Consider the following 16152-nt stretch of genomic DNA (forward strand, 5'->3'; position numbering starts at 1 on the left):
CCCAGTGGACGCCCAGGGCGCCTGCCACCCCACAGCCCATGCTGTGGTCACAGGGGAAGAAGGGGCACATGGCGTCTGTACTCCTATAGGAGCCGTCTGTTCTTGTCTCCTGAAGGGTACAGGACCCCAGGCTGGCACCAGGGGCCTGTACTGCCCCCGACCATGGCCCCTGTGATGCTGGGAGCTGGGGACACTGCTCCCAGCTTCAGCCCGCTGAGCCAGGGCCAGCCCTGAGCCTGGCCCTGGGGACTTCCGTGCCGTGACCCTGCCATGGCCTGTGTCGAGCCCCTCAGCACCCTCTCAGCAGGAGGGCTGATCCAAAAGGCCCCAGCCTTTACTGGGGGCAGGGATATGGTGGCGTTGATGGCTGTGTCCCTGTGGGACAAGAGCAGTTCCAGCTGGTGGCCATGCCGAGATCTGCCTCCGTGGACATATGGGACACGTGGGTGGTGAGGCTCCTGTCGTGTAAGGTACAGTCCACGGCAAGCGAGCTGGTGTCGTCCTGGTCTGCTACGGGCCTCACACCTGCACGTCTGATGAGCTTTGTCCTTGCCTGGCCCCTGCCAGGCTTTGGCACTGGTCACCCAGGAGATAGGCAGGCAGCAAGGACCCGTAGAAACGTTGACAATTAGGTCTGTCTCGGTCCAGCAGCTTGCTGGCTGGTGGTCCCCATGGCTTCCTCATGTGACCACTTGCCAAGTGTGTTGTCTCTGCCCTCACTGTGCCCACCCGCAGATCCTGAACAGCCACATCCAGTTCGAGGTGTCCCATGGGCCATCCGACGTGGCGTCCATGAGCCTGTCCAGGTCCCAGGTGACCGATGGGGAGTGGCACCACGTGCTGATAGAGCTGCAGAGTGCCAAGGACGGCAAGGACATCAAGTACCTGGCCGTCATGACCTTGGACTACGGGATGGACCAGGTGAGCTGGCAACGGGACCTGCTTGGGAACAGAGTCCTCCTTCAGGCCCGTGGGAGCACAGAACAGCCCTGCAGCATGCTGGGATCTGGCCTCCCCACACTGTGACCCCCACAGAGGTGGGGTGCTGCCCGCTCATACCCCTCTGGCCATCTCAGCAGGGCTGAGCCTCTGTCGCGACTTTCTGCTCGTCGCTGTGGACAACCACTCTGTCCACCAAGAGGGCTGCGCCTGGCCAGGCCACTGCCTCGGAGGCCCGGGTCTGGCTAGTGGATGGAGCCTGGGGGGGCGTGTCCTGCCTGCTGCCGCGTGTGGGGGGTGTCCTGGTGGTGGCTGCAGCCCGAGAGCCCCGTCCGTCTTTGTGCAGAACACGGTGCAGATCGGGAACCAGCTCCCGGGCCTGAAGCTGAGGAGCATCGTGGTCGGGGGCGAGGCTGAGGACAAGGTGTCAGTGCGCCGCGGATTCCAGGGCTGCTTGCAGGTACAAGCGGCGGAGCCCGGGCCCTCGCAGCCTCGGCCAGTGGTCAGCAGCAGCCAGGAGACGCCCCTGGCGTGCTCCCTGCTTCCACGCCTCTGGTTCCCCCAGGGCCCCAGCCCTACCACGCCGCAGTCAGCCTTCACGGTCTACCTCTGTGGCAGGAGTCAGGCCTTGCTGCTGCCACCACTGCCCACCCCGGGCTGGGTATGTCCCAGGTGCTCTCCCAGCGCCTTCCTGAGGCCTGCTGGGTCTCTGCAGGGTGGGAGGAGCCGTGCCCTGCTACTTCCTCTGAGTGACCTTGTGGGGGCCACCCCAGGCTCCCTGTGCCTCCCAGGCCCCCACCCGTGACTGAGTGCGGCCGCCTGTTTATGCCCGCAGGGAGTGAGGATGGGGGAGACGTCCACCAACGTGGCCACACTGAACATGAAGGATGCGCTGAAAGTCAGGGTGCAGGATGGCTGTGACGTGCAGGACCCCTGCGCCTCCAGCCCCTGCCCTCCGCACAGCCGCTGCCAGGACACCTGGGATGACTACGCGTGCGTGTGTGAGGCGGGTGAGGCGCCCGCCCGGGGGCCCTTTGGAGCAGCCGGCACCCCTGCCCGGGCTCCCTGGGGTTTCCTGCCTGCCGTTCTAAGCTACCCCCACAAGCCACTGGCAGGTGGGTTCTGGCACATTGTGCGTGGACTTGACGCCAGCCCTGCCCCCGCAGGCTACTTCGGAAGGAAGTGTGTGGATGTGTGCGAGCTGAACCCCTGCGAGCCTGTGGCATCCTGTGTGCGCTCCCCCAGCTCCGTGAGGGGCTACACGTGTGCATGTGGGCCTGGCCGCTATGGGCCCTACTGTGAGCACAGGTGAGCAATGCCTGGGACCATAGGTCCTTCGGAGCCCGCACTGTGCCGGGGGTGTCCAGGGTGTACAGAGGTGGGGGTGGCTGATGTCAACCCGGTGCAGGTGCTCAGGCAGCGGCAGGCCCTGGGCTCCTGTGCGCCCCTTGCAGGTTGCCCCAGGTAAAGCAGCTTCTCTGGCGGGGCCTCCTGGTTCTCCATGAGCTGAGACGCCGTATCCCTGGGGAAGCAGGGAGTCCTCAGTGGCGGCTGTTCTGTCTGTCGGTGTGCGGATGCCGCTCCGCCCTGCTCTTTGTCTCTCTGACCCTGGGTGTGAGGGGTGATTCCAGGGTCTGGGTGCCAGGGACAGCTTGGAGGAGGTGCTGTGGGTGCCTGGAGTGGGTGGAGACAAGGGGGCATTCCATGGGCGGAGCTGGGCAGGTGATGTTCTAGACTCGTCTTAGGCCAGGGGCAGGGAGGAGCAGGGCTCAGCTTCATGAGGGCCACGGGGACCCTTCAGGAGAGTGGGAAGTCAGGTAGTTTGGAGCAGGTGGGAGCTAAACACGGGGGCAGGACTGAGGCCGAGCCAGGGTGCTCCCACAGCCATGGAGGCGGGGAGGACCCGGGCTGTGCCATGGCCTCACCGTCCCCCCGCCACCCTGGGCTGCCAACGTGGCAGCATAGACCCCAGGCCCAAGTCCCAGGTCTCAGGAACTCTGGCCCCTCGTATGTACACAGTGGGGTCTAATACTTGCCACGTGAGTCTGAAAAGCTGCTGGTTGCTGGCTGCAAATGCTCCAGTCACGATTCCTACTGAGGAGCCGGTGGGGCTGGCAGGTGCCGTTCACTGCAGAGACAGGCAGGGCGGGTGAGCAGAGCATCTTGGAGGCCTGGCCTGGCCTCGCATGGCAACGTCCCCACCTGTGCCATCTGCCCAGGCCAGAGTGCTTTGTGAGGTGTCACCTGCCCCCTCTGCATGCTGACCCAGGTGTCAGCACATGGTGCATGTCACTGGCGTGAGGGGCACGGGCTGCCTGGGGCACCTGTCGAGGGCAGATCCACCCCGAGGGCTGAGCACGTGGCTCCCTAGCACCTGATCAATCGGGAGCCGCCTATTTGGTTTCCCTGTGGCAGGTGCCCTGGGTCCCCAGGGAGAGGGTTTGGCCTGTGTGGGGCCAGGGTGGTGGCAGGCCATGTGAGCAGTGAGCCAGCTGAGGGCCCCCGGGCACCGTGTGGACATAGACACTGTGTCCACTGTGGTAATCAAGGTGGTATCAAGCTCTGTGAATGCAGCATCAAGGTAGAAGAAAGCACGAGAAAGAAATGAAGGTTTTACATGAGAGTTCTAAAGGTGGAACCTTCCGGGTGTGCCTGGTGGCTGGAAGTCAGGCAGGGATACCAGAGGGTAGCTGCTGTGGTGTGGGGAAAAGCTGGGCTGGGGTGGGGGGCTGCCTCGCGTCCAGCCTGGCCGGGACTGCCAGGACCTTCTGTGCTGGTCAGGCTGCCTCCAGGCTTCCGTGTTCCGGAAAGCACAGCCCATCCCTTCCATCCGCTGCCCGTTGCTCCTCCAGGGTAGACCTTCCGTGCCCCCGGGGCTGGTGGGGAAATCCCGTGTGTGGGCCCTGCCTGTGCGCCGTCAGCAAAGGCTTCGACCCTGACTGCAACAAGACGACCGGCCAGTGCCAGTGCAAGGTGAGGTGCCCACACGTGTGTGTTCAGCTGCGTCATGCACCTGTACAGCTCAGACTCTTTAGAGAGAGGCGGGAGACCACCATGGCTGCGCCAGGCTGAAGCCGGGACCAGCCCAGAGCTCCGTCCAGGCCTCCCATGTGGGTGGCAGTACTTGGGCCATCGCCTGCTGCTCCCCAGGGCAGTTTGAGCTGGGTCAGACGTGGAGTGGCCAGGACTTGGGCTGGGCACTCCAGTGGATTATGCCGCCCCGGCGAGTGGTGCCCTTACCCCGTGCCTCCCCCGGCACGTACCCTTGAGCTTTACTGCACTCCGTGGAGGGCGTAGAAGCAGCTTTACATTTTTAAACTGAGCTGTGTTCCTGCATGAGCCTGCACTGGAGGGGGACTCTTCTGGAGGTGGCCATGAGAAGGCTGGGTGGGCGGTTCCCGGGAGGAAGCCTGCCCTCCTAGGCTGGGGCCACGGAGGGCCTCGCGCCGGCCTCTGAGGCTGCCCTGCTTCCGGCTCCCACAGGAGAACTACTACAAGCCCCCAGCCCAGGATGCCTGCCTGCCCTGTGACTGCTTCCCCCACGGCTCACGCAGTCGTACCTGTGACATGGACACCGGGCAGTGTGCCTGCAAGCCTGGCGTGGTCGGCCGCCAGTGCAACCGCTGTGACAACCCTTTCGCCGAGGTCACCATGCTCGGCTGTGAAGGTGCCCGTTGTCCCTTGACCCCACCCACCTCGTCACACCCAGGGATGCTGGGCACTGTGTGTACAGGTGGCGATCATGGATGTGTGTGTGGGTCAGTGCGTATGTACATACAGACCCATGCTTGTGTGTCCGCTGCACACCCTGGCCCTCAGGAACCCTGGGCAGCCTCGCGTCCTGCCTTTTCCCGACCTCCTGGAGTTCTGTGGCTAGAGCGTAGGGGACCTGAGGGGAGGGGAAAATGTGAGTGCTGCTGCAGAGCCTCCTGCAGGGAGGGACGCTGGGTGGGCTGAGACACCTGTGGGTGCTGCCACGCCGGCTGAGCCGCCTCCCTTCTGCTTCCCCCAGTGATCTACAGTGGGTGCCCCCGAGCGTTCGAGGCAGGCATTTGGTGGCCGCAGACCAAGTTCGGGCAGCCAGCTGCTGTGCCCTGCCCCAAGGGATCCGTAGGTAAGTCCCGTGGCCTGTGGTACCCACGGGGTAGCAGACGGAACCGAGGTAGCCCTGTTTGGCGGGAGGCTAGCCCAGTGTTGGAATCGCAAAGCATTCTGTGTTGGGAAACTGGTTAGACCTGCGGTGGGGTGATTCAGACCCCCTTTTCCACCACGACAAATAGCAGTCCCCGCCCGTACCTGCGTACACTTTCACCCGGGCACGGGTGGCTCTGCTATGTGTGGCTAGGGCCACCTCACTTCCGGGGTTGCTCAGACACAGTCGGCTGTGCCTGTAGGTGCCTGTGCCGCTGTGGAGGACGTGGGCTCAGGTCAGCCCAGGTGGCTGTGGGGGCCTCTGCTCGGTGCCAAGGTTGAGCCCCGTGTCTCTCCTCAACCCCAGGAAATGCCGTCCGACACTGCAGCGCCGAGAAGGGCTGGCTGCCCCCTGAGCTCTTCAACTGCACCAGCAGCTCCTTCCTGGACCTCAGGGGCATGGTAGGCGCGCGTGTCTGGGCTGCGTGCGTGTGTCTGGGCTGTGTGCGCGTGTCTGGGCTGTGTGCATGTGTCTGGGCTGTGTGCATGTGTCTGGACTGTGTGCATGTGTCTGGGCTGTGTGCACGTGTCTGGGCTGTGTGCGTGTGTCTGGACTCTGTGTGTGTGTCTGGGCTGTGTGCGTGTGCCCGGGCTGCGTGTGTGTGTCTGGGCTGTGTGCGTGTGTCCAAGCTGTGTGCATGTGTCTGGGCTGCATGCGCATGCCCGGGCTGCGTGTGTGTGTCCAGGCTGCGTGCATGTGTCCGGGTTGCGTGCGTGTGCCCGGGCTGCGTGCGTGTGTCCGGACTGCATGCGTGTGTCCAGGCTGCGTGCATGTGTCCGGGCTGCGTGCGTGTGTCTGGGTTGTGTGCATGTGTCTGGGCTGTGTGCGTGTGTCCGGGCTGTGTGCGCATGTCTGGGCTGTGTGCATGTGTCCGGGCTGTGTGCGCATGTCTGGGCTGTGTGCGTGTGTCCGGGCTGTGTGCGCATGTCTGGGCTGTGTGCATGTGTCCGGGTTGCATGCGTGTGCCCGGGATGCGTGCGTGTGTCTGGGTTGTGTGCATGTGTCTGGGCTGCGTGCGTGTGTCCGGGCTGTGTGCGCATGTCTGGGCTGTGTGCATGTGTCCGGGTTGTGTGCATGTGCCCGGGCTGTATGTGTGTGTCCGGGCTGTGTGCGCATGTCTGGGCTGTGTGCACGTGTCTGGGCTGTGTGCGTGTGTCTGGGCTGTGTGCGGCTGCACTGCACATGCCTGGGGGGATGGTGGTGCCCACACCACGCTCGGGGAGGGCACTCAAGGCCGCATCTCATGTCCGCTGGGACCCAGCTCTGTGGTTTTGGTGCTGTAAAGTGGTGCTCCTGCGTCTGCCTCCTCTCTCCTGCCCAACATTTTTTAAAAAAGATTAATTGATTGATTGATTTAAAAGGTAGCGTGAGAAAGAAAGAGGCCTTCAGCTATTGGTTTGCTTCTCTAATGGCCTCAGTGACCAGAGCTGGGCTGACTGGGAGCCAGGAGCTTCCGGGTCTCCTACGCAGGTGCAGGGTCCCAAGGCTCTGGCTGTCCTCTGCTGCTTCCCTGGGCCATGAGCAGGAAGCTGGATGGGAAGCAAAGCAGCGGGACTCAAACTGGTGCCCGCAGGCTGTGCCACAGCGCCAGCCCCTGCCACTCCTGCCTTGCCCATTTCTCGCTGTGTTTTGCTCCTTTGTGCCCAGCACCCCCTGCTTTCCTGGCCGCTGCAGTCCACCCACGGTCCTCTCTCAACTTAGGAGCTTTCTGATAAGGCAACTTGCCCCAGGAGGTTGTGGGCTCTGAGCAGGGTTTGCCCACACTGCAATCCCCTCCCCTTCTAGAACGAGAGGCTGAGCCGCAATGAGACACGGCTGGATGGCGTGGGGTCTCTGCGGCTGGCAAAGGCACTGCGAAATGCCACACGGCCGCCCGGCCTGCTCTTCGGCAATGACCTGCGGACGGCTTTCCGGCTGCTGGCCCGTGTCCTGCAGCATGAGAGCCACCAGCATGGCTTCGACCTGGCAGCCACACGCGACGCAGACTTCCATGAGGTAGGTGCCAGGGCCCCCGTGATGGCAGCCCAATTCTGATTGTTAGGGTGGGGACAGTGCACGGCCCGGGCTCTGTGTGGGGGTGGGGGCGGTGCACGGCCCAGGCTCTGTGTGGGTGATGGTGCTGGCCACCAACTTGGCCAACTTGGACCCTTCTGTGTGCCTCGAGCAATGCTGTAGCCTGTGACAGGTAAGGAAACTGAGTCATGGGGAGTGAAGGGGTCTGCTCGAGGGCGCAGCTGCACAGACCCCCCTGGGCAAGGCCGTTTTATAATGGGATGGGGGCCGAGAAGCCCCTCACTTGTTTGGGAAGTGCCCTTAGCCCTTGTGAGCTTCCGTGTCACTCCCTACAGCCCTCCTCCGCGTGCTCCCCTCCTCAGCTCCTCCTCCTCCTCTCCCTCCAACCCCTGGGGACCCCCGTTGGGCACAGTCCTCTCGGTCCCCCCCACTGCTTGGGGCTGTGATCTGGGGTTTGGGCAAGTGGAGCCTTTACTCTGTTTCTAAGTCTTTGGAAGCGAAGCTTTTGTTCTTGGTTTCCATCCTGGGTTGTGGCACCCAGACCCTGCTCCTCACCACCCTTCTGCTCACTCCCCTAAGCCCCGAGGGGTTGGGGGTCCCCCCGACTACAGTGAACCCTCCCACCCCACCCCTGGAGTAACTGACCTCTGCCCTCTCAGGTGCTTGGTCTTTCTGATAAGGGCTGGGGGACCCCAGTGTCTGCAGCCTTTGGCATTGGGGGTTCTGGAGGCACGGCCAGGACTGACCCACATGTCCGCTGCCTTTGGCATTGGGGGACAAGCTCTCGGGCCTGGCTCTGGAGGCATAGCCGGGGCTGACCCTGTGCGTCTGTGTGCTAGGACATGGTGCAGACGGGCAGCGCCCTCCTGGCGCCGGCCACCAGGCCCGCGTGGGAGCAGATCCAGCGTGGCGAGGGCGGCGTGGCACAGCTGCTGCAGCGCTTCGAGGCCTACTTCAGCACTGTGGCCCAGAACGTGCGTGGCACCTACCTCAGGCCCTTCGTGCTCGTCACTGCCAACATGAGTAAGGGACGCGGAGGGCGCATGAGGGCTGTGATGGGCAAGGGACTGGGGACTCCAACACCAGCAAGGGCCTGCCCTGGCAGGACCCGAGGGACCGCTTGCTGGCCTCTCTTCCTTGTCTGTGAATTGGGGTGATCACGCTGAGCCTCGGAGATGTGTGCAGGACACCTGGGGCGGGGCCCAGGCACAGATGGCATCAGGGCCAGGGGCTGTCATGTGCTCAGTGGTCCTCTCAGGCCTTCCACTTGCTCATGTGTGAGACCCTCCCTCGCGGAAGTGTTGGGGTGAGGGAGCAGGCAGAGGCAGGCACAGGGGGGCTGTGTCGGTGAGGATGGCCAAGCTCCCCACTCTACGTCCCACCTGGGAGCCCTCATGCTGACTAGGAGCTAAGCTGTCTTGAGGCCACACGTCTGTCAGTGCCTCCAGGGCCAGGGTTTAGTAAGTTAGCTCCGTGCTGGCACACAGAGCCCTCCCCACCCAGAAAAGCTGACATGAGGTTTGGAGGAGCTGCCCTGGAGGAGCACTCCAGTCGGGAGCACCCGGCAGGTGCGGGATGATGGGGCAGCCTGCTGCAGCCCAGCAGGCGTGGGCTGTGTGCCTCTGCTGGGTCCCTTAGGGAGGGTGGGTCGGTGTCCTCTGCTGGGTCCCTTAGGGAGGGAGGGTCGGTGTCCTCTGCTGGGTCCCTTAGGGAGGGAGGGTCGGTGTCCTCTCAGGCACTCGCCAGCGCCTGAATCCCATCATGCTATCGGAGGTCAGGTTGCCCCCTGTGTGACTGAGGGGTGCCCCCTTGTCTCCCGTGTGACTGAGGGGCGCCCCCTGGCTTCCCATGTGACTGAGGGGCGCCCCCTGGCCTCCCGTGTGACTGAGGGGCACCCCCTGGCCTCCCGTGTGACTGAGGGGCGCCCCCTGGCCTCCCGTGTGACTGAGGGGCGCCCCCTGGCCTCCCGTGTGACTGAGGGGCGCCCCCTGGCCTCCCGTGTGACTGAGGGGCACCCCCTGACCTCCTACGTGACTGAGGGGCACCCATACCTCCCGTGTGACTGAGGGGTGCCCCCTGGCCTCCCGTGTGACTAAAGGGTCCCCCTGGCCTCCCATGTGACTAAGGGGTCCCCCTGGCCTCCCATGTGACTGAGGGGCGCCCCCTGGCCTCCCGTGTGACTGAGGGGCGCCCCCTTGTCTCCCGTGTGACTGAGGGGCACCCCCTGACCTCCTACGTGACTGAGGGGCACCCATACCTCCCGTGTGACTGAGGGGTGCCCCCTGGCCTCCCATGTGACTGAGGGGCGCCCCCTTGTCTACCGTGTGACTAAGGGGTCCCCCTGGCCTCCCATGTGACTGAGGGGTCCCCCTGGCCTCCCGTGTGACTGAGGGGCGCCCCCTGGCCTCCCGTGTGACTGAGGGGCGCCCCCTGGCCTCCCATGTGACTGAGGGGCTCTCCCAGTTCTTGCAGTCGACATCTTCGACAAGTTCAACTTCTCGGGCGCCAGGGTGCCACGGTTCGGGGACATCCAGGAGGAGTTCCCCAAGGAGCTGGAGTCCTCTGTGTCCTTCTCCTCAGACTTCTTCAGGCCTCCTGAGAGGAAAGGTGCGACAGTGTGATGCCCTGTGATGTGTGGTGGCACATGTCATGTATGTGGTACCACGATGTGTGGTATGTGCGGTGGCATGTGGTGTGTGTGTGATGTGACCTGTTGTGATGGCCGAGGGCTGGGGTCCCCTCATCTTCACACCTTTGGCGTGGAGTGCGTGGAAGCCATGCCGACACACAGGCATTCCTGAACATTCGTGCAAAGGCAGCTGGGGAGTGTGGAGGGCTTTTGGGGCAAAGCGTTGGCGCTGTTCATGTTATCTTCATGTGCGCTCCTGTGAACTGCCAAAAGTGCCTTGCGATTGCATGGCTCCCGCCCCTTGCATGCGCCCCGCGAGTCTGCACGTGCCCTCAGTGCTGCTTGGGGCCCCCACGGCACACTCTGTGCTTGCAATGTTCCCAGGTCACTCAGGCCACGTGGTGTTCCTGAGTAACAGGGACAGTTCAGCCGGAAGCCCAGACTGCCGCCTGTCGTCCCAGGGTGTTCCTGAGAGTCCTCCCTGTCGGGGCCTCCTCCCGAGGGCAGGAGCTGTTTTCATGGGTGCCCTCGCAAGTGCCTGTGGGGTGTCTGTGTGTGTGTGTGATGTGGTACATGTAGGGATGGGTGTGTGTGTGGTCTGTATGGTGTGTATATCAGGTGTTGCGTGTGGGGTGTGTATATGTGGCAGTGATGTGTGTGTACATGTAGTTTGTGAGGTGTATGTGATATGGTCTGTATTTTGTGAGGTGTAGTCTGTGTGATGTGTGTGATATGGTCTGTGTGTGTGATGTGTGGGATATGTCTGTGTGTGTGATGTGTGTGATGTGTGTGATGTGTGTGATATGTCTGTGTGTGTGATGTGTGTGATATATCTGTGTGTGTGATGTGTGTGATATGGTCTCTGTGTGTGATGTGTGTTAGTGTACATTTTCCTTGCTGTCGTTATTAGCAGAGGGTTCATTCTCTGAGCTGTCCGTCAGGAACGGGCACAGGCGTTGGTCTGCCCAAGGGCATGAAATGACAGAGCGTGTGCAGTGCAGCTCACCAGTGCCCCCGAGCTTCTTGGGGCCACGCACTTTCCACCCCAAGTGCTCATGGGACTTGCCCGCTCCTTGTTCAGCTCCCTGCAAGCGCCCTTGCCTGCCCACGCTACTGTCCCCAGGCTCCTGCTTTGCAGACACAAAATCCTGGCCATACCCACCCCTTGCTGCCCTGCCCCAGCCCCGCGTGCCCCCCACTGTGTAAGGGAGTCTGTAAGGCCGACTCCATTTACCAGGGCTGCCTCAGGCTCTGCCTGCTACGCTCAGGTCTCATCTGTGGGGAGGCAACAGGTGTGAGGATCGCCTTCCTGTGCAAGCCTGGGAGAGGCTGCACCACGTGCTGTGCGTCTGCTTCACACACAGCTGGCACCGGCTGGCAGTGTATGTGGCGCTGCCAGGGCACAGTTCCCTTGTGTTTGGACCTACAGTGGGATTCCTGCCTCGCCCTGAGCTGTTTGGGGTTGGGAGAAACAGGGCTGCATTTCCCCAAGGTCGACAGCTGAGATGATGCCACCTGGTGGGCACACAGGCACCCTGCCCCAGGTCTCATGGACACCCCTGCTCTGCCCTGCAGCCTCACGGGCCCCTTGGCCCTGCCCCAGGCCTCATAGGCACCCCTCCTCAGTCCCACGGCCTCATGGGCACCCCCTGCCCCACGACCTCACAGGTACCCCTGCCCTACCCCGTAACCTCACGGGCACCCCTGCCCCGTGGCCTCACACTCAGCACTTACCTCACAGAAGGTGCTGTGGGCAGACCAGCCAGCCGGAGGGCCAGCCCACAGACAGCACGGCCCGCGCCCAGCACAGAGGATGAGGTGCCTCCTGGCAGGCGAAGGCGGCACCCAGACGAGCCCAGCCAAGTCGCCGTTGCCCTGGTCGTCATCTACCGGACCCTGGGCCAGCTGCTGCCTGACCACTATGACCCTGACCGCCGCAGCCTCCGGTAAGGCCAGCACCAGACCCCGAAGCTGTGTCCAGCCGCACCTTCTCAGTGGCCGTGCATGTGGGCTGGCTTGGCCGGCACCCCCTGCCCCGGGCTGTGTCACTGTCCTTTTATGGATATCTTGGCTGTCCCGGCATTTCTCCACTGTGTACCACGTGCTGTGGGCTGCTGGTGTCAACACGTATGTCCCATCTCCTTGTTGTTTACCATTTTGTCTACCTGAGAAGCAGAGACAGTGTCAGGTAGAAAACCCACCCACTATTCACTCGTGGGCTGCCCACCGTGGCCAGAGCTGGGAGGCAGCAGCCTCTCCCAGGCCTCCCATGTGAGTGGCAGGAGCCCAGCTCCTTGAGCCAGGACCGGGTTAGAGCTCCGTGGTGGTGAGAGTGGCTGGCTGCTGCTCCCCAAGCCTGTGTCTAAAGGTGGTACATGGCCCCAGGCACACCTGCTTTGAGCACGCAGGTGCACGCTGTGGCCCAGGCCCGTCCTGCCAGCAGGACCATGGTCCAGGCCTGTCCTGCCGGCAGGAACATGGCCCAGGCCCGTCCTGCCAGCAGGAACATGGGTCCAGGCCCTGAGTGTTTTCCAGCTGCTCTGGGACCTGCACCTGTTCCGTGTGCTTGTCTGGGTCCTCACTGTAGCTTCTCTGCCACAGGTTGCCTAACCGGCCCGTCATCAACACGCCCGTGGTAAGCACCGTGGTGTACAGTGAGGGACCCCCGGTGTCCAGCCCTCTGGAGAGGCCCATCCAGCTGGAGTTTGCGTTGCTGGAGACCGAGGAGCGCACCAAACCTGTGTGCGTGTTCTGGAACCACTCCCTGGCGTAAGTGCTGTGCCGGCCTAGCCATGCCCTTTAGGCTCAGCCACAGGCGCCCCATGGGGCTGTCCTCAGGCTCCCCTCCTGGCCTGCTGTGCTGCTGGGTGTGTCAGCCTATCCACGTGCACACAGCCCCTGCACACATGGGTATACACACTGCACACACCCAAGGTGCCTCAGGAGGAACCCATGGTGCAGAGGTGCCGCAAGCTCTCATTCTAGACGTGCAGGGCAGGTGGGCCTCAGTCAGAAGCTTTGCCACCAGTGCAGGACTCCTGGATGTGTGTCGTGGAGGAGTCCCCAACCCCAGTCCTGCCCCTAGACCAGCCCCAGGCTGGGAGCCCCTGGGCCTGGGAAGGCAGCTCCGTGCAGGCAGGAGAGGAGGTGTGTGTGGTTGGCAAATGGAACAGGGGAGAGTTGGAGTCCAGGAGGCGCCCCCTCCACATGTCCTCCTGAGCCCCGGGATTTTTGTGGAAGAGCCTGTGTCGGCCCTGGGCCTGGCCATGCTTCAGTGCCTGGTGCCTGTCTGGCATTTGGCTCATGAAGGACAGGCTACAGAAGCCCCTTACATCATGCAGGAAGTGCCCCATGGCGCCGAGTCTGCCTGTTGCTCCCGGGGTCCCAGGTCTGAACCTGCAATTAGCTGCCATGCCGATGACCTGTCCCCGCGTGGCTCCTCTTGGTCCCAGATCTGAACCTTCTCGGCCAGTGCTTTACCCTTCCCAGCCCATTTCACAGATGAGTAAGCTTGTGATCTGAAACACAGCCCGACTTTCCCAGAGTGGGGCAGGGCAGGGTGCTGCTGACACTGTGTTATTTGGGGCTCACCGTCAGTGGAAGACGGCTAACAAGCAGGCTCTGGCTCCCGCGGTCCCCATAAAAGTTGTGCAATCGGAAGATGAAAGTGGCGAGTAAATGGGAGAGGTTGTGCCTGTTGTCTGGCGACGGGTGCCGGAGGCCGGAGCACAAAGACAGGGCTCCACTGTGGCAGCCGGCAGGGACGCCAGGAGCTCCTGGGAAACCTTGGCCTTTGGGGGTGTCATGAGAGGCCCTGCCTGGCCCTGGGAGATGCAGATGGTGCAGCTAGGTGGCTGGGCGGCCGCCGACTCAGTGGGTGGCAGGCTGGGAGGTCAGCACACTCGGGCAACCATATTTCTGCTTCATTAGAAAGAGACAGGAGCTCTTAACACCACTCTGCAAAGGCTGGGTCGGCAGCTCCGTTCAGGTCCTCTGTGGGGTGGCAGGGACCGTGTCCTTGACCCACCATCTGCTGTCTCGTGGGTGTGTGTTAGCAGAGGGCTGGAATTGGAAGCTAGGACTCGACCTGGGCCATCTGTCGTGGGGTGCTGGGGTCCTGGGCCGTCTGTCGTGGGGTGCTGGGGTCCTGGGCCGTCTGTCGTGGGGTGCTGCTCACCTGGCCCGGCTGCCTGCATTTGTCTCCGTTCCTGCTGAGAGGACCGGCAGGGGTGGGGGGAGGCAGGACAGCCCTGAAGGTTGGCGGATGGAGCAGAGCTGCTCCCCGACTGGGTCTCATGGTGCAGTGTGCCTGACACCCACACCTCCCTTGGCTCGGCAGCGTCGGCGGGACCGGAGGGTGGTCAGCCCGGGGCTGTGAACTCCAGTCCAGGAACCGGAGCCATGTGGTGTGCCAGTGCAGCCATGCGGGCAGCTTCGCTGTGCTCATGGACATCTCCAGGCGTGAGGTAGGCACTGCCCAGGGCCTGGGCTTCCGTGAGAGACAGCCACGCTTCCTCCCCAATCCCTCCACTGGCTCCCTCCTGACTCTGAGCACTCAGGCACATTACCATTCATGTTCCGGGACTCTGGGGGCAGGGATTTCATAACGAAGGGTTTTGGAGGGTCCCCGGCCTCCATTACAGCTGGAATAGGGGACTCAGGCTTGTGTCTGGAAACTTCTGGAATGAGTGCTGCTTCCCTAGCATGGTCTGCTGTTTCTACCCCCTCACTTGGAATTGCAAGGTCTGGCTGGCTGACCTTTGTCCTCTGAAATAAGAGCAGGGGGGCCCTCCATGGCCTCCCTGTGTGGGAGGCCGGGCACCCGGGCAGTGGCTTCACCTGCTCCGCATGGACAGGCACCTGGGAGTTGTCAAAACTTTTGAGGGGGAGTTGCGAGCGGCTTGGGATTCTGGGTGACCTGTTCAGTGCCTCTCTGACAGCAAGCCATGGGGGCTCAGGCTGTGGTGCCAGGCACGCCCACACTGTGCAGCCATGGCCTCACCATCCTGCCCTTCACTGCCCCCGCCCCCTGCAGCACGGGGAGGTCCTGCCCCTGAAGATCGTGACCTACGCTGCCGTGGCCTTGTCCCTGGCTGCCCTGCTGCTGGCCTTCATCCTCCTGGCCCTGGCCCGGGCGCTGCGCTCCAACCTGCACAGCATCCACAGGAACCTCATCGCTGCCCTCTTCCTCTCCCAGCTCATCTTCGTGGTTGGCATCAACCAGACGGAGAACCCGGTAAGGCCTCGCCCCCTGCCCAGGGCTGACATGGTGGGCACAGTCTCACTGGCCTTCTGCTGGGGTGGGGGAGGGCTCTCCTGCCTTTTCAGCTTGGCAGGCGCAGCTGGTCGTCCTGTGGGCAGGTGGGATGCTCAGCGGGACCCACGCCAGAAGGGCCGGGGCCTGTCCCCTCCCTGGGCAGACGCTAGTGCTACCACGTGAGATGACACGCACGCTGTGTTCTGAGTGCCGGGAGCCGCAGTGACCCCATGTCTGCGTTCCCTCTGTGAGAGCTCAAGGCTTCCTGAGACAGGCCCAGGAGCGGTGGGAGGTGGCTTCTGGGGGGTTGGCGGGAGGACGAGGAAGGCGCCCCCTCAGAGAAAGCAAAAGTAGGAGAGTGGGTGGGAACAAAGATGGGTGACCTCCCGCTGGAGATGTTGCAGGGCTAATGACAAGGACAGTGGGGCCACTACCCCTTGAGAAACTGAGCTCACGTCTACTGGTCACCCTCCTCCCCATGTGCCCTGGTGCTGTGGTCACGGGGAAGGGACAGACTCCTCAGAGTGATACAGGGACCTGCAGTGACCCCTGCTGGCCCTGCCCCAGCCCTGGGATGTGAGCACCCTCACGGTCTGCCTTCCGGATGTGCACAGTTCACACCTGCACCTGGCTGCCCCTGCCAAGACTGTACCTCGATGCTGTCACCCTAGGAGGAGAGGGGCGTCCCTCGGGGACCTGCTGCCCAGCTTCCCTCTGTGGCCACCCTAGGAAGGACACAAGGCTGCCGCGCCTGTGACTTATATGTCACGCCGGTGACACGGTGGCCCTCGCGGCAAGGCTGATGACAGGCCCTTGAGGAGAAACTCGTGCAGGGAGCCTGGGTGTTAGCTTGGGGGCCAGTGTGTGACCTTCAGGGGGACACTGGGGGGTAGTGCAAGTTTGGAGGGGTGGCTGGAGGCAGGGCCAGGCCCTGGAGCAGCGGGAAGGCAGCAGTTCGGGAGGCGGCGGCAGCAAACGTGGACAATACTGTTGGCCCTGATGCCGGGTGGGTGGGCAACGCTGGAACCAGCTGGGGGTGCAGGACTGTGGATCTGGGTGTGCGTGGACAGTGCCAAGGTTTTCCATTTCGGAGGGAGCCTTGTGTGAACAGGGCAGCCCAGC

General features: G+C 63.1%; 1 protein-coding gene across 2 annotated transcripts in view; it reads left to right on the forward strand.

The window, feature by feature from the left end:
- The window catches only part of CELSR1 (cadherin EGF LAG seven-pass G-type receptor 1), an 81601-nt gene that overhangs the window by 59914 nt on the left and 5535 nt on the right, over window positions 1-16152 (forward strand). For both annotated transcript variants that reach the window (XM_058673609.1, XM_058673610.1), the window contains exons 10-24: window positions 736-921; window positions 1286-1399; window positions 1775-1949; window positions 2106-2247; window positions 3792-3912; window positions 4423-4606; window positions 4952-5053; window positions 5438-5532; window positions 6917-7126; window positions 7984-8167; window positions 9608-9751; window positions 11515-11719; window positions 12375-12542; window positions 14113-14239; window positions 14809-15009. In XM_058673609.1, the coding sequence (XP_058529592.1) occupies window positions 736-921; window positions 1286-1399; window positions 1775-1949; window positions 2106-2247; window positions 3792-3912; window positions 4423-4606; window positions 4952-5053; window positions 5438-5532; window positions 6917-7126; window positions 7984-8167; window positions 9608-9751; window positions 11515-11719; window positions 12375-12542; window positions 14113-14239; window positions 14809-15009 (2358 nt within the window). The remainder of the gene's footprint in view (window positions 1-735; window positions 922-1285; window positions 1400-1774; window positions 1950-2105; window positions 2248-3791; window positions 3913-4422; window positions 4607-4951; window positions 5054-5437; window positions 5533-6916; window positions 7127-7983; window positions 8168-9607; window positions 9752-11514; window positions 11720-12374; window positions 12543-14112; window positions 14240-14808; window positions 15010-16152) is intronic.

This window comes from Ochotona princeps, chromosome 15, assembly GCF_030435755.1.
Source record: "Ochotona princeps isolate mOchPri1 chromosome 15, mOchPri1.hap1, whole genome shotgun sequence".
In the NCBI taxonomy this organism is placed as follows: Eukaryota; Metazoa; Chordata; class Mammalia; order Lagomorpha; family Ochotonidae; genus Ochotona; species Ochotona princeps.